Source organism: Ascaphus truei, chromosome 15 (genome assembly GCF_040206685.1).
Source record: "Ascaphus truei isolate aAscTru1 chromosome 15, aAscTru1.hap1, whole genome shotgun sequence".
Lineage (NCBI taxonomy): Eukaryota > Metazoa > Chordata > Amphibia > Anura > Ascaphidae > Ascaphus > Ascaphus truei.
This window is the reverse complement of record NC_134497.1, coordinates 36,629,698-36,654,796: the sequence shown is the minus strand read 5'-3', so window position 1 is coordinate 36,654,796 and position 25,099 is coordinate 36,629,698. Positions and strand designations below refer to the sequence as shown.

The 25,099-nt window shown below is 43.8% G+C and overlaps 2 protein-coding genes across 5 annotated transcripts in view; one reads left to right on the top strand and one right to left on the bottom strand.

The window, feature by feature from the left end:
- LOC142466812 (uncharacterized) overlaps window positions 1–25,099 on the top strand; it is a 557,357-nt gene that overhangs the window by 91,117 nt on the left and 441,141 nt on the right. The window lies entirely within an intron of this gene.
- LOC142466814 (uncharacterized) overlaps window positions 1–25,099 on the bottom strand; it is a 361,963-nt gene that overhangs the window by 327,413 nt on the left and 9,451 nt on the right. Inside the window, exon 3 of one of the 2 annotated variants that reach the window (XM_075572283.1) lies at window positions 17,937–19,801. The exons of the other annotated variant lie outside the window; for it this stretch is intronic. Within the exon in view, the coding sequence (XP_075428398.1) occupies window positions 18,204–19,694 (1,491 nt within the window). The 5' untranslated portion in view covers window positions 19,695–19,801 and the 3' untranslated portion in view covers window positions 17,937–18,203. Of the gene's footprint in view, window positions 1–17,936; window positions 19,802–25,099 lie in introns of those variants that run through there. 2 annotated transcript variants of the gene reach the window in all.

The window sequence follows — 25,099 nt, the reverse complement described above, 5'->3', positions numbered from 1 at the left end:
TACACAAATGTGTTAGCAGAGTGGGAATGGTTGTTATATATAAAACACACCATGCCATAAAATGTTAGTAGTAATTAAAGAACACTCAAGAAAAATTCTAGCTGCACTCTTTTGCAACATCATTATGTTAATTAAGTGCTTATGCAATATAGGCATAAGGGTATCACAATTTTAATTGTTTGTTAATAAGCGCTGCAAGCAATATAAAATTAGTTTCATATGTAGTATAGTAGTCGGTGGCTCCTCCTCACAATCATCTCATATAAAGTTAGACTCTTCTGAAATCATACATTGATCCGATTGTATCTTGCCCGACATCTCTGAAATACAGCAAACACATGATGATCAAAGATGGCACCTTACTATATAATTATCCGTGACAACGCGTTACACATCTCTATATGATTGTGTACATACACACGTCACTCAGTTATATGTTAGAAGTACAACTAAACATCATTATGTATTCGTTTGTAAAATTAGTAGCACGCATAACTATGTATATGAAGTTAACGTTGGGTGTATACTTAAAAATGTGCGCGCACATCTTACTGTGCGCACGCACTTCACGCTTGGGTCGACTAAGTGTTAGCGCATGCGCAAAACAATGCGTACGTTGTGCGTTCAATACATGTTGTAAATACCATTAACCATAAAATATTTCTTTGTAATACAATGAAGGAGAAATTACATTCGTTCTAAACGACTACATCTGTATTCTTTTTAAACAGACGTGTGTGGACAGAAAGCACGCCCGATAACACAATGTGCAAATGCAATACGTGTGACGTCATGTTAAGCCAGCGTGAAGCGCACGCAAACACTCCTCCCACTGAATTAACTTTCGGCTAACGCCCAGTGCACGCCCACAAACACAGACGCGCACGCATGACACAGTTACCGTAACTATAACAAAACAACACAGCCAATAGGCTTTGACGCGCGCATGTTGCTTGGGGGCGGGACTTACATCCGTAATCCTTTTTAAGGACGCCTTGGCACATGACAAGGGTCCCACGTCATACGTGGTCGACCGGTTTTTTTTTTAAGATGTTGCATGATAAAAAAACAGGTGTGTGTTACAGTTATGGTAACATGTTGCAAATATGTTTAAAGGGATGGGAAAGTACGTATATTTATTCCGTGAGCAATGTGTACTAATCTTTCTGGTTCTACTATATTGTAATCGGAAACAATGTGTTTGTGATCGCTACATGTTATGCAGTCTGAAATGTTACGCTGTATCCACGCATTTAAAGTAAAAATGGTGGTTACAAAAAAAAAAAACTTTTAACGCTGAGTCAAGGCATAACGATTGTTATATTTACCATTCTTGTAGAAGTAACACTTCGTCTGCCTGCAACTGGTCGCTCCAGAAAACCAATGCATTTGCATCCATGGTTGACCCAAACGCTGAATCTTGTATGACACACATCTCCTCCATGAGGCGCTCATAGGAATCGCCACTGCCTTCTTCAAACAATTGGTCCGGAGGTAGGTTCATTTCTTCGGTTACCCACTCGAATGCGTTTGCAGCAGAAAGGCTTGGTAAAAAATCATAGTAGTTATGTTCTTGTAGAAAGTGTGTTTCAGGAATGGAGGGTGCAGATATTGCAGCAGGTATTGATTCACACGGAACAGTAGTAGCGGATCCATTGCTATTGTTATTAGGAATAAATATGCTATTTAGCACAATATATGTGCCGTGTTCCACGGTGATTTTATTTTCCTTAGCAATCTGCCAAAAACCATACCTTTCTTGTAGGTTATCCTGCACACGTTCAAAACATTCATTAGTTGATAAAGTGAATCTTACAGAGGATTTAAAATTTCGCGCTCGCCCAGGTTCTTGGTAATAAGGATACTTTGTTCTAATCAAATCATAGATTTGGCCCACGTTGGCTTTCTGTGCCGCAGTTGAGACGATCGCCTCCGCTATCATCATTTTATAGCCTTTGTGTGGATGGCTGTTTTGAATCATATCGTTAGCCATTGCAGCTTAACACAAAATCTGACTCTACTTCAATGTTGTCTGCTCAGAATGCTGAAACTAGTAGAATGTTATCTATTTAGTGTCTTTCCATTCAAGGTCAGAAATTGTTTCTTCTTTTACTCCTGTTTTCAAGCACCAATTGGAGTTGTACAAATAATTGGTTCACATTTGTGGTTTCTGATAGGCATTTCAGTGTGAATGCCACATTAAGCTACTTTTATCTACTTTCTCAAAACAACTGTACAATTTTAATTAAAAAACAATGTGGGTTGAGGAAAGAAACATTGTACGCTTTATGAAAATAGTGCTTACACACCCATATAATGAAATACACACACACCTGCAAATGTTTTAATCTTTTTTTTTTTTTCCATACATTTCAGTGTCTATTTTTCAGTCTGGTTAACTCCCTGACTGCATCAGAGTTTAAGTAAGTGTATATATATATATATATATATATATATATATATATATATTACAATATACATATGTATGTGTGTAAAACCAAACTTTTAATGTGTGTGTATATTACAATATTTAATGGCTTATATGTAAAGAGGGATTTTAATATTGGTGTGATTTATTTAAAGGTTTAAATAATAGAGGCTTACAATGTTGTATGGCCTTTGACATTGGCTTGTGAGCAATTGTGATTTACCATCAAACAACGCCTTTTTTTAATTGAGAAGGCCTGTAGTGTTACAACCAATAATATATCTATGTAATCCAGTTCTACACAGATCATATTGATGGCAGTAAGTAGGCCTTGTATGAAACCTATTTAAATGGTGATAAACATGAGTGAATTAAGTGATTAATAATTGTTTAAGGCCCATACTGTTATAGGCTCACAGTAAGTATATTTCACAAACAGTAGGCCTGTATTATTACAATACTGTGTTTTCACAAGGAAGCATTAAGTGTATGTTTTGTGAAAATACATGTATACCAGTTTAGATAGTACAAATAATATATATATATAATATACACACACTGTGTGTGTACATATATCCATACATACTACATATATATTACTAAACATTCACAGATATGTTATTGAAAACAGAACTCATAAATGATTAAAGGACAACATTAGAATGTTCAAGCAAGGTGAAGGTAAGTAATATTTAACACTTAATCCTGCTGTACACGGACAAGAAAGATGTTAGCAGTTAAATAGATGTGTGTTTTTAATTGCATGTGAATAATATTTACATGCAATGATTACATCAAGTAACACACCCAAATACAATGTTTTGCAGGTAAGTAAATGGCAGCTTCTCTAAACATAGCATCTGGGTCCTGGTGGACCATTACTGAGCAGATGATTAATACATAAATATTCATAACACCATTCATTAGGACTGTTAACATTTCCAAAACTTCACGTGTACAATGACATACTTGAATGTTTGGAAACAACAGGTCTTCAGCATACATACAATATTCATTAGATAATCTGAAGTCAACAAAACAAGGCCAAAGACATATTTACTTAATTATAACATTTATTATTTTTTTTTCCTTTTGAGAGCGAGTCACAGGCCTGCTTGTTATCTCTTGGATTTTTCTTTTCCGTTTGGCTACAACTTGAGTCACAACAGAGCCACTTTGAGTGGCCTGTGGCACTTCACGGGCAGGGCTTGTGGCCAGTGACTGTTCACGGGCAGGGCTTGTGGGCAGTGACTGTTCACGGGCAGGGCTTGTGGGCAGTGACTGTTCACGGGCAGGGCTTGTGGGCAGTGACTGATCACGGGCAGGGCTTGTGGCAGGTGACTGTTCATGGGCAGGGCTTGTGGCCAGTGACTGTTCACGGGCAGGGCTTGTGGGCAGTGACTGATCACGGAAAGGGCTTGTGCCCACTGACACATGTGAGCAAGTTGGTACACAGTGCACAACTGATGGTTGGTCCGTTTCATGTTTGGTTTTTTTTGTTTGTGTCCAAAAACTGGTCAGTAGTAACTGCTTGTGCTTTTTTGTTTTTGCCGCCTCCTTTGTAGGTGTCAGCTCCAGAATTTCTACAGATGGCAGTGGTAGGATGTTGTCAGGAACATGCCCAGAACTTTCTGCTACTTTACCGGTAACATCCCGACCTGGGGAATGAACATCAGATGCATGGGGTGAAAAATGACCACCATGTAAAGATCCTTCCTGTGATGTGTTAAAGTTGAAATTTGGTACTGTAGTCATTCTCAAGTAATTAGGTTGGGTTTGCTGAACAACTAATGCTTCTAATGACGTGTTTATTTTTTGCAATTGTTTAGGCACTTCAATGAAGACTCTGTGGAGATGTGACAATTGTGATATCGTTTCTTCCTGCAGTGATATCATCCTTTCGTGCACTGTGATCAGATCTGAATGGCGACGATTTTCAGCTTCAACAATTTTTCCCTCAGAAGCTACTATTGCATCGTATGTGTTACTTGATGGACGATTTGGCTGTGTAACTGTTTCAATGGGAACCTCTTCATGGTCACTTGATTGCATTTCTGTGTCTATGGCGGCATCATCATCATCATCTTCATCATCATCATCATGTTCTAAAAATAAATGTACACATTATGAAATGGCATGTTAATCTCTGCTGTTTTACTATGCAATTATACTGTGTCATAAGTAACACCTAACATGTTTCCATACGTTTTATAACGTCACATTAAAAACTACCTTGACTTACGAATAATGTTTGGACTCAGTATGAAATAAGAATGAATGAAAAGTTGCTCTAAACTCACAACTCCTACATGATACTTAACATCACAAACACAATACATGTTGTCTTAAACTTCATTTTCACTGACACTAAGTAATCCTATTTAAAGAACATGTGCAAAACAAATAATGAACATGACAACATAACATATAGAAGTGCACATATTATATGGGCACCACCTCATACACTCACCTTCTAGGTGTGTTGAGCTGCATGACCCAGGTGAAGACACTTGTTCCGTCTCAGGTGACACATGTCCTCCAGGGGCAACTATATATAACAATAACATCAGTTGTACATTTACATGTGTAAATATTGAACAAACAGTTATTGTATGTTCTGTATTTATGAGTAACTAACAGCATAAGTTCCTTAACCGAAAATGTGTGTGTGAAAGTGAACATAAACAGTTGTAATAACAATGTACATGCCTGTGTACTTAGAACTTTTGAGTTCCCTAACATATAACATACTATGTTTCTGCAGTAATGCGTTAGGATAAATTGATTAAATTTGTACATACAAATCATATGTTGTGTAGTCATATCAGTATCATAATGTACATAACCATTGTGAATGTTCATCTCATGATAGTTATCATGAAGGTGGTCATATTGCAAAAAGATTCGTTTTTGGTAGAGGATAGAAGCTGTGGCACACCTGAATGTGGCTGTCACTCAACAACACAACACATGCAGTGTGTGATAATGTGTTGTTGATATCAGTTCAACTATAGATATGAGTGAACGAATGTGTGACGTACGGTTTGATAAGTAATGACTTGTTGGGGGATTTAGTACCTAGAGTTAAGCTTTCAAATGAGTGTGAATTCCTTCAGTTTTGCTAGTCAGGTTGTAAGAACGGTATTCCCTTCTCCAAAAACCCTAATCAGGCAGACCTTTCAATTACTTCAAACAGGTGAAAATGGTGTGAACTAAGTTGACCGTAAGATGACCCTGTAATTTGGGTGTGTGCTGAACCCCACCCCCTCTGTTGACGTGTATGGTGTGATGACATTCATTGCAGCTGCTTTAACACAATGGTAGAGGAGCTAAATAGTCGTCTGCAGTGTGCAAGTTATGAACACAATGACATAACATATGCTACGTGTGCCTCATTATGCTGTCTGTATATGACATCAAGCAAAAATGGACCTTTTTATAAACAACTATACATTTGTTAGTGCAAGTTATGTTTGTAGGCCGTGGCATGCAATATATTCGATGCATGATTAGAATAGGCAGTAATGTCGTGTTTGTAGGAGTAAAATAAATAATATACACATTAATATTATACATATTTATGTTCTGTACCAGTAGCTAGTAATAATTTCTCATTAGCATGTGTTACACATGTGTGCTACCCTGTTGTTCCCCATCTTAGCCCACCATCAATTGCTTCCACTGCAGCAATGCATTTTGGGAATTCACATGTAAATGACCACGCAATGGCACGTGGTATATTAGTTACTGCTTTTAGTAGGACTACAACATATATGTCTATTTTGAGATATATATATAGAGAGAGAAACAGACATATACATATATAGATGTAGGTATGCTTATATTGTGAAGACAGTATAAAAAGCAGCGGAAATATGTAAAATAACTGTAAGCAACGACACGCCTAGTACAGTAAGATTTCTCACCTGGTGGAAATTGTGACGGATAAATTCCAATGTCCCGGTCACCGGCCAAACCTTCCACGACGACGGGAAGTAATTTTCCCCGAAGCAGCTCCTCCAATGGAGTTAAGATCAGACGTTGTGGTGGCGGGCCACCTCCAGTGCCAGAAGCATGCACGCGTTGGTCTTGTATTTTCTTTTTCAATTTTGACCTAATATCGTCAAATCTTTTGCGACAATTCAGCTTGTCCCTGACACGATTCCCACACGCATTGACACCAATTATTATTGTGTCCCACATTTCATTTTTGCTTGATGAACTTGTCCGCGCTTGAAATACAAACAAAATATATGACGTTAATTCATAATAATAGAAGCACCAGTTTCCTACACTGCTAGCTGTTCCAAGAGATAGCAAACATGCTGTTTTAGGTGTAATATGTGAAGCACATGAGCATTCACTACTAAACCTAGACATGTAAGCAAGCTTGCATTAATATTGTATGCAGTTATCGCAAATTGAACGCCTGTGTTTAGTTGTCCTTGTAACGCATGATAAAAAGCTGTGTTTCCACAATAATTAACATAGACAGATATTCTGTACCCATATTTGCATATTAACAAAACTCACATGACCTAGGATCACATGTATTTGAAGAATAAATGGAAAGGTACACTTACCTACTAAATGTCCATAGAGACTGTCATAGTGCTCCAGAATCCCAGTGACAAGAGCTCTATTTTCCTGGTCATTGAAGCGAGGATTACGTGGCTTCTCCACACGTTTCTTCCGAGCACGTTTAGGCTCAGAGCTTGGCTGCTGCTGACTGGACTCTCCTTGTTCCAATGGAAGAGACTCCAAAAGCTGGCCACCAGCAAGCACGCCACCACCAGACACCCCATCAGCAACTGAGCCACCAGCAGCACTCCCACTCCCACCAACAGCACTCGCACTCCTAGCACCAGCACTCCCACTCCCAGCAACAGCACTCCCACTCCCAGCAACAGCACTCCCACTCCCAGCAACAGCACTCCCACTCCCAGCAACAGCACTCCCACTCCCAGCAACAGCACTTGCACTCCCAGCAACAGCACTCCCACTCCCAGCAACAGCACTCGCACTCCCAGCAACAGCACTCACACTCCCAGCAACAGCACTCGCACTCCCAGCAACAGCACTCCCACTCCCAGCAACAGCACTCGCACTCCCAGCAACATCACTCCCCTGAACAGTACGTTCACTCTGACGCATACTCGCACGAGTAGCACTACCACTCACACCAGCATCACTCTTCCCACGCTTTGCGGGCATACTTACAGCACTCACAAAAAAACAGAAAACAAATGTACAGCCAATCACACGAAACACTTCCACATAGAAAACAAGACAAAGATGTAAACAAAACAACAAAGGACAAAGCTTTCACAATACACAACAAGTCTCTCAGTCAATATGCAAATATTAAATCGCCCAGCTCTGTGCGTCTCTCTATCTCTCACTCCCAACAACACAGAGAATGATTAACAGTACACGTTGCCTTTAAATATGGCGCGCTATCCAATACATGCTGGCTTCGCCTGATTCAGCAAGATTTTTGATTGGCGAACGTAACAGCACCCCGCCACGCATGCCGATACACCTGTGTGTGATCGGCAAATCATCGTGAGAGTGGGCGGATTTGTTTTCGTCTTGATTTTGAAGGGATTCGGCACTTACTGCATACGGAGAGGGAAAATCGCCAATAACATGGCTAATCGGTAAGCTTGCCGATTTCACATATTCGTCGCTTACTGAGTGAGGCCCTATGTTACATACTGCCAGGGTCTATTGGAAATGCCATCTCCACCTTTTTCAAGCATTTGCCTGTTAGAATTACGTTTAGCGTGCACATGCTCATCATGCAGATATCCAGCCCACATCGCCTGATAATCCCTATCAGCTGCGCCAAGACTGCTTATAAGCTCCACTCCACGCTATCACCTGAACCTGACGAAAGAAGAACACTTCCGAAACGCGTTGTTCCGGGTACAGCGTGGAGCCTTTTTGATCCTCTGCAGCTTCCGTAGTTTGTGCAATCAACTGGGACCCAGCCCTGCTATCCGGAAGCGGAGAGAGGGACTCACTGCGACCTGGATAGTTTACTCAGCCACGGAGCCCATCTTTATTTTTTTTTTTTTCAACTTCAAATTTTCTTTATTGGGTCACAGGTTCTTACATTGTATCACATCCCATTGTGTTACGGCCCCCCAATAATGTTTTTAAAACATACATCAGGCGATTTTAACTGCCACAGTTTAGAACACGAACAGTACGTATAGGACGAACAAGACAGACCAGACGACGGACAGGGGAGGGGTGGAAGGGGAGGAGGGGGGGGGGGTCTTCTCCTGGTATTCCTGCTGACATGTTGTCTCTCACGAGCTTCCTGTCTTTTTTTTTTTTTTTTGTGGTTGAAACACTTTGTTTCTATCTCGAGTATGCCTTGTTATCCCTATAGGCTTGGCGTGTTTGGCTGCTACACCAGGGTCTGTCAACTACCTGTTCGTCGCTATTTGTCGTCTGGTCTCTGACCCCCAGAGGAGAACGCGTCTTAACCTATTATAGCAGAATTGCGGTGGCACTCACCCCGGGGATATCTGTCTGTGCCAACCAAGGCGACCAGACTTTTAGAAAGTTTGTGCCGGTGTCATTAACCAAACTCGTTAATTGTTCCATCCGGCAAACGTGCCAAATCCTATTTCGAATCTTGGGGATAACTGGGATTTCTGGTTGCTTCCAAAATGCTGCAATCTCGCACCTGGTGGCTGTTGCGAAATGCGCGATTAGTTTGTGCGTCGCATTTGACATACCCTGGATCCGCCTTCCCAGCAGGAACAGCCACGGGTCCAGGGGGATCTCCCAATCAAGAATCCGCTGTAACCAATTTCTAATCTGTTCCCAAATCGGGACCACTTTTGTGCAGGACCACAGCATGTGTTGCAGGTCAGCCACCTCCCCGCACTGTTTTGGGCAGAGCGGGGAGTAGCCCTTAACAAATTTAGCCAATCTAGCTGGGGTGTAGTACCACCGCATCAGGACCTTATACGCGTTCTCCTTTAGTGTGGTACATATGGAGCTTTTAGCTGCTGCTTGTGTGATCTGATCCCATTCCTCGTCCTCTAACGTCTCCCCTAGATCTGTCTCCCACTGTCGCATGTAGTGTAGCCGGGTCTCGCTTGACGTCTCCGGACAGACTACTTCCCTGTACATTCTAGATGTGAGTCCCCTTGTGTCCGTGTCTCTGGAGCACAGCTGCTCAAAATTAGTGCGTGCTGGTCTAATTGGGGTTTTGTTGTAAAAATCTCTGATCTGGAGGTACCTAAAAAATTCCGTATTTGGGATATCCTTTGCGGATTTAATTTGCTCAAATGTTTGTATATGTATCCTGCCCTCCAGATCTTCATGACGGGTAATGCCCGCTTGTATCCAATACACCATGTTTTTACTGTTCAGGCCTGGAGCGAAGTCTGGGTTGCCAATGATTGGCGTCATGAGTGATGCTTTTGTGGTTAATTTACAACTAAATTTAGTGGCCTCCCATACTCGTAGTGAACTGGCAATGGTCTGTAGCGGCGTGCCGATTTGGCGTACCCTTCTCTTGGGCAGCCAGATCAGCTTCTGGATGTCAATTGGTGCACAACACTTTTTCTCCAACTCTACCCATCTCCTAAGGCTTGGGTCTGTGTGCCATTGGAGAATTTGAGCCAATTGGGCCGCTTTGTAGTAAGCGAACAAACAAGGTACCGCTAGCCCTCCTCTTATTGTGGGTCTCTTTAATATCCCCTTAGCAATTCTTGGGTTTTTCTTATTCCAAATGAATTTCATAATTGTTGACTGAAGGGAGAGGATGTCAGAGTGAACCAATGGTACAGGTAGGCTCTGGAAAAGATATAACATCTTTGGGAGGAGATTCATCTTCATGCAGTGTATCCTTCCAATCCATGAGATGCCCCCTTTTGCCCACACTCTGAGATCCTCCCTCAACACCTTTATTAACCTGGGAAAGTTTGCCTTATATAAAGTTTTGTAGTCCCGTGTAAGATATACCCCTAAATATTTGATAGCGGAGGGTTGCCATTTAAAATTAAAGTTGAGATCAATCAGTTTTTCCACTTCTTTGGGAAGATTTATATTGAGGGCTTCTGATTTAGACTGATTGATCTTAAAGCCGGATATCTGGTTAAATTTGATCAGAATTCCAAAAACATTAGGAAGGGACGTGAGCGGTTTAGATAATGTTAGGATAACATCGTCCGCATATAGAGCGGCCTTATACTCTTGCTCTCCATCGGAGATTCCTGTTATATCTGGGCTATTGCGTATGTGCGCCGCCAAGGGCTCTATACAAAGGGCAAACAGCAACGGCGACAGCGGGCATCCCTGTCTCGTTCCACTTTTTATGTGAAATTGCTCAGAGGGAAAACCCTGGTGCCTCACTCTCGCCGTTGGGCCCTCATACAGCGCCATGATGGCCCGCAGTAGGCGTCCTCTAAAGCCAAATGCCCCTAAGGTTTCCGTTAAGTAAGGCCAGTCTATTCTGTCGAAGGCTTTCTCTGCGTCCAGACTCAACACCATAGAATATGTATTTTTCTTTTGGGCCAGATCAATCAGGTCAATGATTCTTCTGGTGTTGTCTGCCGCTTGCCTTCCTCCGATAAATCCTACTTGATCCGCATGAATTAACCTGGGAAGGACACTACCCACCCTGTTCGCTATAAGTTTAGAATAGATTTTGATATCCGAATTAATCAGTGAAATGGGCCGGTAGCTCTTACAGTCTGCCGGGTCCTTTCCAGGTTTGTGGATCACAGAGATGGATGCCTGAAGCATTTGTGCTGGAAAGGAGGCCCCCTCCAGTACCCCGTTAAATAATTTTAGCATATGTGGGGCTAGAATTTTAGCGTATTTCTTATAATATAGATTAGAGAAGCCATAGGGCCCTGGCGCCTTTGCCGGTTTTAATGCTTTGATGACTTCTAATATTTCCTCTAGAGTAAAGTCCGCCTGCAACGCCTCTCTCTCGGCCCTTCCTAAGGGCCTCATGCAGAGAGCATCGTTATTTCAAAACTCGCCATTTTTTGTTCAATTTCCCTCAGAAAACGGCATAAAATGGCGAGTTGCGAAAAACGCGCCATTTTTTTATTTCTATGTTTAAAACTCGCCTCGCGGCTGGCGAGAACCTCAATCGCGCCATTTTTAAAACTCTCCGAATGCAGAGAGGTGCGAACGGCAAGTAGCGGCTGTTCGCGCCAAAAAAAGGCGCGATTCTCGCATTTTTGCCGCGCCACGAAAATATGGCAAGATGGCGCTCGCCGCCTATAGTAAAGGGGAAAAAAAAGGCGCGAATTTGTTTTTACACGTTTCTGAAGCGCGCATCTCGCCAATTTAAACTCGCCACACGCATCCATGTTAAACATAGCAGAATTCGCACTTTTCTGCATATGGAGAATAAAACTCTCCAAAAAAGCTACTTTTTATGAAATTCGCCATTTTTAAAATTCTATGCTCTCTGCATGAGGCCCTAAGGTTGGTAATTTTGCCTCTTTCAGGAAGGTGGTCAATAACTCACCCGTTTTAGTGTTGTGAGTGACCTTGTCTCCATTATATAGCTTCTCGTAGTAGATTTTGAATTCCTCTACTATTTTCCCAGGTATGGAGGTAAGGTCCCCCTGCTGGTTCCGAATTGCGTGAATAGAGTTATTTTGAAGCTTCTTTTTTAGCTTATTGGCAAGTAGTGTATCAGGTTTGTTCGCCTTTTCGTAAAATTTCCGGTTAGACCAAGCCATTTCCTTCTCAGCCTGGGAGGTGAGGAGGAGGTTGAGTTTAATTTTGGTGTCTAATAATTGTTTGAGCGTGTGTTCCCGCTTATTAGTTTTGTGCAGGGCAGAGAGCTCAGCTATTTGAGTTTCTAGCTCCTTAGTTTTTTTCTCTCTTTCCCTTTTCCGTTTGGCAGCCAGATTCATCAATATTCCCCTGAGGGTTGCCTTATGAGCTTCCCACAGTGTAGCTTGTGACGCTACGCTCCCCTCGTTGTCCTCAAAATATTCCTGAATTTTTTCCCCTACTTTCCGCCCGAGATCTGGAATCTTTAATAGGATCTCGTTTAGCTTCCAATTCGCTCGAGGTCTGTCTAGTGGAATCAGTGTGCACCGCAGCTCTATAGGTGCATGGTCAGACCATGAAATATCATGGATCTCTGAGCGAGAGACCCCAGGAACCAATCTATTGGACACCAGGAAGTAGTCTATCCGGCTGTATGTGTTATGTGGGTGGGAGTAGAAAGTGTACTCGCGTTCTCCCTGGTGCTGCTCTCTCCATATGTCTATAAGTTGACAGCTTGTTATGCCTTTTGTCAGAGTTAATACGTCGTGTCTGTGTGGTTTGTTAGTGGTCGTGCATCGGTCTAGGCTGGGGTTGAGGACTCTGTTCAGGTCCCCCGCTACTATGATATTCCCCTTTGCGACTTTACTTAGCTTATCAAAGAAACTATTGAAAAAAGAAGTAGCATTGTCATTCGGGGCATATATTGAAGCGAATGTTATTGGATACTCCCTAATGGAGCCTGTGATTATCAGATATCTCCCCTCTCTGTCTCTATATGTTTTGTCGGGTCGGAATGGTATACGGTTGTGAATTAGGATGGCTACCCCTCTTTTTTTTACTCGAGCTGAGGCTAGGAAGTGGGTCCGAAAGTCTTTATCGATATACTTGGGAAAGTTAGTTTGGGAGAAATGAGTCTCCTGTAAGAAGAGCACTTCTGCCCCCTTGCGCCTGTAGTCTCTGAATGCGACCCTCCTTTTAGCCGGGCTGTTGAGGCCCTTAACATTATGGGATACTAACACTATGTCCTTACTCATTAGTAGGGATGTGCTGGTCCGTCTGACGTATCGTCTTCATGCCTTGCCGATCGTGTCTGCTCGTGTGGCTCCGTCGTACTCCGACCGCTTTCCTCTTTCTTAACCCGTCTGAAAGGAAAAAGGGGAGGGGACATACAAAAGGGGACATGGGGATGGACACATACACAACACCACATACATTAATAATAACAGTTGATCTTTCTCGACGATCTCTCGCCTCTCTCCTCTCGCCGAGACTTCCTCCTTTGGGCTTGTGACTCTTGTTCAGAATGTTCGGCCTTGAGGTATGGTGTTTAACTCCTCTCCCCGAACATCCAACCCAAAGGGTTGCACTAGTGCGCCTAGGGATTTTTCTCCCCATCACTAGCGCCTGGCCCATGCAGACTTCGGAGCAGGCCTCCCCCCGCCGCTCCCGCCTCGCTTCCCCTAATTATCTAACCCTTCCTAACCCCTGAACTTTGGGTGAACTAACCAAATCCCGCTTATCCTGGGTCCCTTTCTACGGTAGCGTTGTCAATGTCCTCATGAGAAGGCCCCTGTCGTTGAATTTCGTTCCCTATGACATCTGTCTTCGACCCACCTCTATACTTTTTCTCCTCTCAGCACCCGACCCTATAGTTTATTCGCCTCTCCCCATATCATAGCTCCGTGTACCTCTCTGGGACCTTTTCCTTATCCTTCTTACTTTAGGCTCACCGACACTTACTTGATTCATCCATCTCTCTATTCAGCCTTCCTCTTGTTTCCTTCTACTACCTGCTCGTACTTTCGATATCCGTCAGTCCCCCTGCTTCCCTCTTAACTACTTCTCCCATTTTGTTCTAACACTTTCTTCTCTCCTTCTCCTGTTGATACCCTCCTAGTGTGTTAACCCCCTCCTACCACTTACTTTGTCGTCTTGCTCACTTCTCAATCATCTACACTTCCCTAACCTCCTTCTATTCCCTCTTCAACTCCCTCTATCTGCCACCCCTTTCCCTCCTCCGCTTCCGCGTTTCCCTCTTACATGTCTATTATAACCTACATTCCTATCCCTCTATACTCACCTACTTAAACAGTCTTCTCCGTTGTCCCTAATCTGCCTTCTACTACTGCCCTCTTCCCCTCTTTGGTGTTAGGACTGCTGCCTTCTGCTTCTTCCTCCTCCCCCCTCTTAGGCTCGAGTCCCTCCCTCCTCTCTCCTTCCTTGCTCCGCTCCTTACTCTTTCCTCTTATTGGCTTCCGTGTGTCTCGATCGTGCCGGCGTCTAATGCTTCTAACTCTTTTTTCACCATTTTTTCTTTCTCCGTGGCCTCCTTTCCCCCTTAAAAAGGAGAGTCCGAAAAATATCTGACCCCCCCCCCCTCTTGGTTATCAACAGATTTATATGCTTCTTGCGGTTTGGAATAACCATGTTTTCCATAAACATTTTTTGATGCTTCCTGTGGTCTAGAATATTCACGCTGATCATATGGGAATTTAGAATCTCTCCACTGATCTCTTCTGGGATGTTTACTAAACCTTTTGTACCCTCCCTTGTGATAATTTGGTCTCCAATGTGGAGGTTGATGAAAATTTTGATTCTCTCTATATGAATAAGGATTTTCATAGTACTGTCTCTTGTGATAATTAAAATTACCCCCTCCTCTATAAGTATTCCGCATTGGGGATTATACTCTCTAGGGGGATACTGATTCTGATTATAATCATAAACTCTTAAAATCTCTCAAAGGTTCCTTATGGGTAGAATCTTTTCTATCAAACTTGGTGACATGAATCTGGTCATCTGACACTAGTATTTTAGGACTACTTATTGAATCGGTTGATTTTAACCTCTCGTTCGGTTTAGAAGTATCCTTATCTTTTATCTCCAAATTTTTATTTGACCAGTTGCTAACCTGGTCCTTTAAGTAGTCTAATTTGTCTCTCTGAAACTTTTTTGTTTTATGCCAATAACAGATTCTTCCAATTTTTTAATTTTAGCCTGAACCTCTTTATCTCGTTTAAAATTCTGTCAAAATTTGCACATGTGAGGGACGTTAAAACAGATGGATTTTCTAAGATGGGTGTTGTCTTGCCCAAGTGTGAAAGCTGAATTGAATTAAGACACTTCAAGGGATGATTTGAAGACAGACAGACAATTTGAAATATGGTTTTACCTAGCAATAACTTAAGTAGACACAGCAGGGGATGGTTTGAAGACAGACAATTTGAAATATGGTTTTACCCGAGAAGAGAAGAAAAACATGATCAGTAATTCAATAGAGTTCCAAACTTCCTTTTAAACTTCAGCACTAACATTCTACTTTAAACCTGTCTACTTAAAACATGGCTGCAAAAAATGACAAGGAATCCACTTTGGGTCCCATGGACACTGCAGTATGACTGGATTCTTACTGTGTTACTCCTTCGCAACTTGGCCTTCCAACTCCATGCCTTGTGGAAAGTAGACTGTAATACTGCAAAGGTATTGCAGTCACGCTTCCTGGAGCGCCTCGCTTGCTCAGGCGGTTCAAACTTTGTAATCTTGTTTTTCAATTGAGCGGTGTCCTCCGCTCTCACTGTACCGTTGTCTTCACGGGCATTCGTTTCTGTGGGATACAGACGTTTGGGCCTTGCCAAGACCTTTTTCTCCAACTTCAGCTGAGAAACCTCTAGCTGGGCAGCAGTAGTGTCCAACATAGCATCATGCTCAGTCTTTAGGGTCTTGAGTGCCTCGTACAGGTCACGCTTTGGTTTCTCTGCCATCTTGATGCCAGCACGCTCAGACTCCAGATCCTTCCTCAGGTCTTGAAGCTATCTTTCTGCATTTCTTTTTTCACTCAGTGCAGCTGCCAGTTCAGCTTCTTTGGCGTTGAGTCACGATACAACATCTGTCAGCTGATTCAGCACAAGGCTTAAACCGGCTTCCTTTTTTCCATTTCTGGCCTGCAGCAAAAATCCACCTTTGCTCACAGCTAACAAAATCCATTTTGAAATTATATAATACACACCATTGTGGCAGGCAGAGAAACAAGTGGGTGCAACAACTATAAATATTACAAGACGACAAACTGCCTGCAACAGACTAAGCAAATAATGAGTACTTAAATTAGTAATATAATAACCACTAACGGTGCTAGGGACTAGAAGTAATATCCCCTCTACATATCCTCTTTTTCTTTGCTATACATCTTTTTCTCTCTCCCTTTTTCTATGGGATACTGTTCTTATGTTATGTTTCCGTGTGCTGTATATTAGAGGCCATTATCTATAGGTATATTTTCTTCTTTTAAATCACCATTTTATTTAGTTTCCTAAAAAGTGCTACAAAGCCCCAGGCAACACCACCCTTGGGAGATTGAAAAACCCCTCACGAAGGTCCCAATGCCGGTTAGCCTTCGCGCCTTGAGCTGACAGTTACAGGGGTACCCCAATCGGGAGAAAGCAAGGTTCAAATACCAGTGGGGTGCATGGCGGGCCCAATCACATTCTTCCTTTGGGATTTCGGGCATGAGCACGCCGACGCTGCATACTGATTGTGAATTGTAAATCCGCCACTGCCCTGCCCCCCACAGCTAAATGCTTTTCATTCTGGGTTAGAGTTACAAATACAAAATAAAGTTGTGTGTGTGTGTCTCCTGGATTCTGACTATAGATGTTTGCCTCAGATTCCCATATGAACACCTCCCTCAGCCTGGCAAAGTGCTTGTGGGGAGGTAACGCCAGCGCATGTGTAACAGGAATCTCTGCCATAGAGGTGTGCAAGTGTAACCATCAGTGGGAAAGGTCCCTGCGTGAGGTGGCACCACTTGTTACATCATTACTGCATATGTCAATAATAAAGGGACACTTAACCCCTCAGGTGCCTTTTCATGTCTACGTGTAACCTGTGAAATAGATGGTCAGCCCTTGCTGCTCCCTAGAGATATTAAAGGAACATGATATACAGTATTTAAAGGCGGCTGCATTAGTGTCCCTCATTGCGGACGTTAGGCCCGGGCCATAGAGGGGTGAGGAGTTCCGAGCCGCGCTGACGCTGCATGGGCATGAAATCGTGCAGATTTCAGCAGGCGAGCCAGCGGGCGCGATCGGAGGCGGGGGGAGACTGAGGGAGGCGGGGCAGTGATGTCGCTGGGCCAATCGCCCGCGACACACTGACGTCGACGTCACGGCGCCGACGTCACGGCACCGTGACATTGACGCAGCTCCGTGCTGATTGGATGTTTTCAGCCAACAGCGCGCTGAAAAATCAGCTTGGCGCTCGGCTGAAAACTCCAGCGCCTCAGCACGCCTGCGGACGCTCGCAAGAGCCCCCTCTAAAGGCATCCTCATTGAGGATGCAGGGGCTCAGCACGGAGCGTCCGCACGGCTCAGCACGGCCTGTCCTTCTATGGACTCGGCCTTAGTCTGTGTCTCTGTCCTCTACCTCAGTATTCACAGGACACTGTAGGACATTTGGTCGCGGCCGTTTCGCCGTGACTCACCCCACCGCCAGCCACTTCGCCGCTAAGTTAAGTGCTTAAACCCCCTACCCTAAAACCCCTGTATCCTAAGCCCCCCTTACCTTAAACCCGTATCCTAAAAACCCCACTCTAACCGCTAAAACCATTTAAATTAACCCCATAAATAGTAATAACATTTACATTAGAAGTGGCTAGTGGGGGAGGGTCATTCTTCAGTCTAACACCTGCGGCATAATAGTCGCGGCAAAACTATTCTGATTCAAAGCTAAGTGAGGCTACACACCGTTTCAGCATAATGGGAAACGCACATTTTATTAGAACCAACAGCATGGAAATATAAAACATTAAGAACATTTTTCTTTAAATAAAACAATAAGAATTATACAAATAACCTGCATTTAAAATGTAATAACTTTTTTATACTCTTAAAATGCTCGTTTTATGCACCATAAACTAAATTCACTTTTCATTGTGATTTAGCGTAACACAGATACACGTGTCCACCTATATGTGAGCGTCTTAGTCGCTGGTTATCTCTAAAAATGCCTGACTTTAGAGATAGGTCTCTCCACTATGTGTCCTCTTGTGTGTGCTCAGGCTGGATAAATCACTAAATCCCTTCTCACATTCCCCACATACATACGGTCTCTCCCCTGTATGTGTCCTCTTGTGTATGTTCAGGTTGGATAACCAACTAAATCCCATCCCACATTCCCCACATACATGCGGTCTCTCCTCTGTGTGTGTCCTCTTGTGTCTGATCATGCTGGTTAAGCCACTAAATCCCATACCACATTCCACACATACATGCGGTCTCTCCCCAGTGTGTGTCCTCTTGTGTGTGTCCAGGTTGGATGAAACACTAAATCCCTTCCCACATTCCCCACATACATACGGTTTCTCCCCTGTATGTGTCCTCTTGTGTATGTTCAGGTGGGATAACAGAATAAATCCCTTCCCACATTCCCCACATACATGCGGTCTCTCCCCTGTGTGTGTACTCTTGTGTATGTTCAGACCGGATAACTGACTAAATCCCTTCCCACATTCCCCACATACATGCGGTCTCTCCCCTGTGTGTGTCCTCTTGTGTGTGTTCAGATTGGATAACTGACTAAATCCCTTCCCACATTCCCCACATACATAAGGTCTCTCCCCTGTGTGTGTCCTCTTGTGCCTGATCGCGCTGGTTACGTCACTAAATCCCTTCCCACATTCCCCACATACATGCGGTCTCTCCCCTGTGTGTGTCCTCTTGTGTGTGTTCAGATTGGATAACTGACTAAATCCCTTCCCACATTCCCCACATACATAAGGTCTCTCCCCTGTGTGTGTCCTCTTGTGCCTGATCACATTGGTAAAGTCACTAAATCCCTTCCCACATTCCCCACATACATGCGGTCTCTCCCCTGTGTGTGTCCACTTGTGTGTGTTCAGGCTGGATGAGTCCCTAAATCCCTTCCCACATTCCCCACATACATACGGTTTCTCCCCTGTATGTGTCCTCTTGTGTATGTTCAGGTGGGATAACAGACTAAATCCATTCCCACATTCCCCACATACATGCGGTCTCTCCCCTGTGTGTGTCCTCTTGTGTATGTTCAGACCGGATAACTGACTAAATCCCTTCCCACATTCCCCACATACATGCGGTCTCTCCCCTGTGTGTGTCCTCCTGTGTGTGTTCAGATTGGATAACTGACTAAATCCCTTCCCACATTCCCCACATACATGCGGTCTCTCCCCTGTGTGTGTCCTCTTGTGTGTGTTCAGATTGGATAACTGACTAAATCCCTTCCCACATTCCCCACATACATGCTTTCTGTCCCCGGTCTGTGTTCTCTTCTGTGCGTTCTGGTCTGATAACCATGTTAGACTCTTCCCACGTTCTCCAAGATCTGTTCCTGTGGCAGCTGCTAATATATATATTTTGGAATGAGAAGCAGTTACAGTGTTTATTAATTGCCTTGACTGGTTGAAAGATGCATTTTCTGTCATATTTATTGGAATGTTGCAAGATTTTTCTGTCTTCATCTTTTCCATATATTCATTTGGGTGTATGAACCTCAGATGTTTGAGGAGGTAATCCTGACTGCTAAAAGCAACCTTGCAGTGTTGGCATGGGTGGATTATTGGTGCGTGTTTTTGTACTAGATGAGACAAAAAAGTCACTGTTACACAAACTGTCTTACGAAAGATCATGCAGGAGAAGTAAGTTGGCATATCACAAAAAGTTCAGGATGAAAGTAAACTCTAGATGTACATTGTAAAAATGAAGGGTTTAGCACAACATGTGCAGCATTAGGGCCGGGAGGCTTACATTGGCTTACAATGGCACTGGGTCACTAGTGTTTATTGATGATGTGACAGAAGACAGAACAGCCGGATTAATTCTGAAGTGTATAGGGATATATTGTCTGCTCAGATTCAGCCAAATTCAGCGAAGTTGATTGGACGGCACTTCACTTTACAGATGGACAATGACCCAAAACATACTGCGAAAGCAACCCAGGAGTTTTTTAAGGCAAAAAAGTGGAATATTCTGCAATGGCCGAGTCAATCACCTGATCTCAACCCGATCGAGCATGCATTTCACTTGCTGAAGACAAAACTTAAGGCAAAAGACCCACGAACAAACAACTGAAGACAGCTGCAGTAAAGGCCTGGCAGACCATCACCAAGGAGGAAACCCATCGTTTGGTGATGTCCATGCGTTCCAGACTTCAAGCAGTTATTTCCTGCAAAGGATTCTCACCAAAGTATTAAAAATGAACATTTTATTTATGATTGTGTTAATTTGTCCAATTACATTTGAGCCCCTGAAATAATGGGACTGTGTATGAAAATGGTTGCAATTCCTAAACGTTTCATACGATATTTTTGATCAACCCCTTGAATTAAAGCTGAAAGTCTGCACTTCTATTGCATCTCGGTTGTTTCATTTCAAATCCATTGTGGTGGCGGACAGACCCAAAAATATGAAAATTGTGTCAGTGTCCAATTATTTCTGGACCTAACTGTATTTTGAATGTTCTTTCTTGTTTTGTTTTACATGTGTATATATTTTGTGTCAATGTTTAAAACCTCATTTGTCTAATAGTGATATTGGGCATTAGTTGACAAGGGAGCGGGGATAGAGGACGTGGGTGATAGTGGTAGTTGCCCTGGGGAGGGTGGTTAGGCTTCCCGTGGGGGTTGGGGGTGGTGATGAGAGGTTTTAAATCCCTTAATTACCGTAGCGACTAGAATGGCAATGTTTTACTGGCCACTAACGGGGTCAACAGGGTTAGGTAATGTTTTCTTTTAATTAAGTATTAACCCCTTTGGTGCCTGTGGTATACCATGGTAACCACAGGCATGGAATGGGTTAATGTTATTTTGATCATAGGTTTCTGTAATAATACACATTACAGAATCCTACGATAGAAATATTAACCCAATGCGGTATGTAACACATTATTAACGGTCACGTTAATTCCCACATCGCGAGATTGGCCCAAATATCGCACCCAGTAAATTATTACCACAATCTTGATATATACCATCTTCAAATTGTGGTAATAACAACCATTAGTTTATTATTTCCCTGGGCAGGGCCACCAACAGGGAGGGTTCTGCCAGGGTTGGCGTCCCTGGCCCGGTGAATCAGGGGGCCCAGCCGCCCCGGGCACCCTGTGCAGCTGCCAAGAGGGGTGTGTGACGGTGAAGGGGTACCCAGGCCACCAAATAAAGGTATTATGCCTGGCTGGGTGCCCCTGAGCTATATTGGGGAATTCTGAGTGTCAGCTCTTCAACCCAATTATGGTATATAACTGTTTGTATAATAATGTGCAGATCGTGAGTTTCAGGGGTGATTTTATGGTAAAATGTTGTCAGAGTGTGTTTGAGTAGAAGGAGGGCCGGTTTGCGGGTTACCCCGAAACATGTACTAAGGAATCCCCCAGATTCCTGAGGACATGAGGAACACACCACCGGATAAAATCCTCCCTTTGAAGCAATTTGCAGCTCACCGCCAAATCCCCCTGCTTCAGCACAAACCAAAACAGTAAGGGGAAAGTCCCCCAAGATTTATATGTTTAGTAAGGTAATGTTCAGAGTAAGTAATTCAGGGTGGAGGAAGGTACATTTGCATGGGAGCCACAGTGGCTACTCCGCCCCTAAGCTTCAAAGGCGATCCAGGATACGGACGTGTTAAATCTTTTGTTAGCAAGAAGGGGAGGAGACTGAGCGGCACCTGGTAAGAGGGCCAGGGTTCCATATGCTAAGTGACAAGTGAGGGAAGATGGAGTTTGTCACACATGCTCAGTGGCTATACTGAGGCTTTGTGCCAGGTTTCACAGGACTGGTAGAACCTGGCTATAGGTGGGACTATTGGTTCCCACGCCAAAGATTGGCTGCACATGATACAGATAGGCTTTTGAGGTTTTAAAAGTCCGGTGCAGCCAGTCAGGAGTTAGTTCCATCTATGTTCCATCTTGTACAGCAGATACCTCTAAGACTTTATCGTGCGGTACTAGGACGATTCCATCGCAACTAAGGATTGTACCCTGCTTCAAAAGTTCGTTAGAACTAAGGATTGGAAAACTAATCCTGCAAGGACAGTGTAACAGGGGACTTATCCCTGTTCAGTAATGTTCCTTTAATCTAGCAGTGTGGTAGTTCATTACTAAACACCACCTGCCTGATTAGATTGTTTACAAAAAGCCTGCCTTTGAGACAGGAAGTGACTCTCTCTTTAGCTCTGACTGAGAGCTGACCTTTGGAGAGACAGAGCAGAGGTTCTCGAGTCCCAGGAGAGACTGACCAAAAGAAACCCAGATCTCTGGAGCTGATTGCAAGACACCAAATAAGACTTCTAAACCTGGATGCTGATATTTTTCTGTGCACGCACGGGTGCGGTTCCAGGAGAGCAGAGAAGCTTACTCTACAGCAACTAAACAGATAAGACTTTCCTTATTAAGAGACTGCTTATATCTGCTTATTTTCATGTTATGTGTTTGGGCTGGGAGAAGCTTAACTAATGGAGATGTGAACTAATTGCAAGGATTTCACTAGAAATACTCCCAAGTGAATGAAAGCTTTGTTCCCCCCCCTGTGTTTGGATAATTTCCTGATGAAAAGGAAAAGGCACAATAAAGCCTATTATAATTTCACATTATAAAGCCTCCTAATTGTGTACCTCTGTGAACGTCCGTCTACAGACAGAACGAAAATATTCATTTCAGCGGAGAAAGAGGAGTCTCAAGCAGTGCCCCTAGCCAAAGACTGTCTCATGGCTCTATTTACGCACCAACCCTGCTCTGGGAATTGATGCCTAGAGACTTGATTTCTGTGAATTTCGTTCTGTGGACATTTTATTTTGTTTTGGCTCGTTCCAGGAAGTGTTTATTCGTGTTATTTTGTAAATCAAGCTGTGTTTGTTTCTTGTGTAAATAAATTTAAATTAATTTTATCTCTTGCTTTGTTCAATCAAAGGATCCAGAGTACCACAACGTGACTGGGTGCTGCGGTTATATCCCTTGCTGTCGGGCAAGGCAAAAGAGACCCTAAAGTCCTCCTCAAGGCATTACTGCTGCTGCGGTATGCCCTCACCCAAGAAGTGTACAGAGGCAACATCAGGACAGAGGAACGCCATCCTTAGGAGTCCTTTGTGAACTATGGTGCCTGCATGGCACGCCAGGGTACTCAGTGGGTGGAGGGTTGTGGTGCCACAAAGTACCACACGCTGCTGGACTTACATCTTCCATGAGCAGTTATTGCAGCAGTGTCCCTCAGATGTGAGGGCATGGGTCTTTGACAAAAAAACGAAGACTCATGAGGAGGCTGCCAGGATGGCTGACGAGTACTTATGCAGCCATGCCCTGATGGAGGAGAAAGGTGCTACCTGACGACCGGCTATGCCAGCCAAGGGAGCCAAGCAAACGGCTCAGTGGGTGCAAAGATCTGCAGCAGCAGAGCACAGCAATCCTAAACCTGCAGAATTTAGGCATGAGAAAAGGTGCTACCTGTGTAACAAACTCGGTCACATCAGACCTGACTGTCCGGACCGTGCCAGGTCCAGTGAACCCCATCTGGGGCAACGCTCTCCAGCTGCGAGACTACCTGGATCTACCGGGTTTGACAGTGCAGATGAACCATACCGCAAAGACCGCCCTTTTGAACTGTTAACCTCAATAGCTGGGCCGCCCGTCAATACACTGGATTGGGCGGTTGTGCCAGCGCCTACTCTTTGAGGTGGGGAGGTGTGATGGTGAAGGGGTACCCAGGCCACCAAATAAAGGTATTATGCCTGGCTGGGTGCCCCTGAGCTATATTGGGGAATTGTGCGTGTCAGCTCTTCAACCCAATTATGGTATATAACTGTTTGTATAATAAAGATGTATGTGGTTTTACTGTTCCAGGAGTGCCAACCAGCGGGGATGTGCAGGGCGTGAGTTTCAGGGGTGATTTTACGGTAGAATGTTGTCAGGGTGTGTTTGGGTAAAAGGGGGCCCGGGTTGCGGGTTCCCCCGAAACATGTACTCAGGAATCCCCCCAGATTCCTGAGGACATGATGAACAAAGACCACCGGATTTGTAAGGACAGAATGAAAATATTCATTTCGGCGGAGAAAGAGGGGTCGCAAGCTGCGCCCCAAGCCAAAGACTGTCTCATGGCTCTATTTGCGCATCAACCCCACTCTGGGAATTGATGTCTAGAGACTATTTCTGCGGATTTCGTTCCGTGGACATTTTATTTCGTTTTGCCCTGTTCCAGTAAGTGTTTATTCGTGTTGTAAATCAAGCTGTGTGTGTTTCTTCTGTAAATAAATTACAATATATTCTATCTCATGCTTTGTTCAATAAAAGGATCAAGATATTAAGGTGTTAAAAAGCTTGGTCTCCCGTGACAGGGGGGACAAAGGATAATGGCTACCAGTCGCGGCCAGGTCCCGGCTCTGCATCAGATGCAGGCCTTCCTGTCCCAGCCTCTGACGTCAGTGCGCTGTGCCCCTCTGACGTCAGCACGCCAAAGCTTCCGGTGCCCGCGGACTGGAAGCTCGGTGTGGGACACAGCGAGGAGGCCTGCATCTGATGGCCAGTCGTGGCCGGGTCCCGACTCTCCGCCCGTCCCTGCAGCCACCGCCAGTCCCGACCATCCCCAAGGTATGTTTACTTTTATTTATATGTATCAGGGGGGAGTCTTTTTATATGTTTTGGGAGGAGTGGGGGTCTTTTTATATGTATTGGGGGGAGTGGGTGTTGGTTTAGCTCATCTTGCCTATGTATATAATGGGCAGTATATTGGGGGGTCCAAACACTCCCTACTTACAACTCTGCACACCTCTGTTATACCTTGTGCCATCTAGGGGTTTAATGCATATAGCCTCAAGCATGCAATACCACACCAAGTGATCCGGTTTAAAACGCAGTTAAAAACATTTACTTTACAATTACTGTGGGTCACAT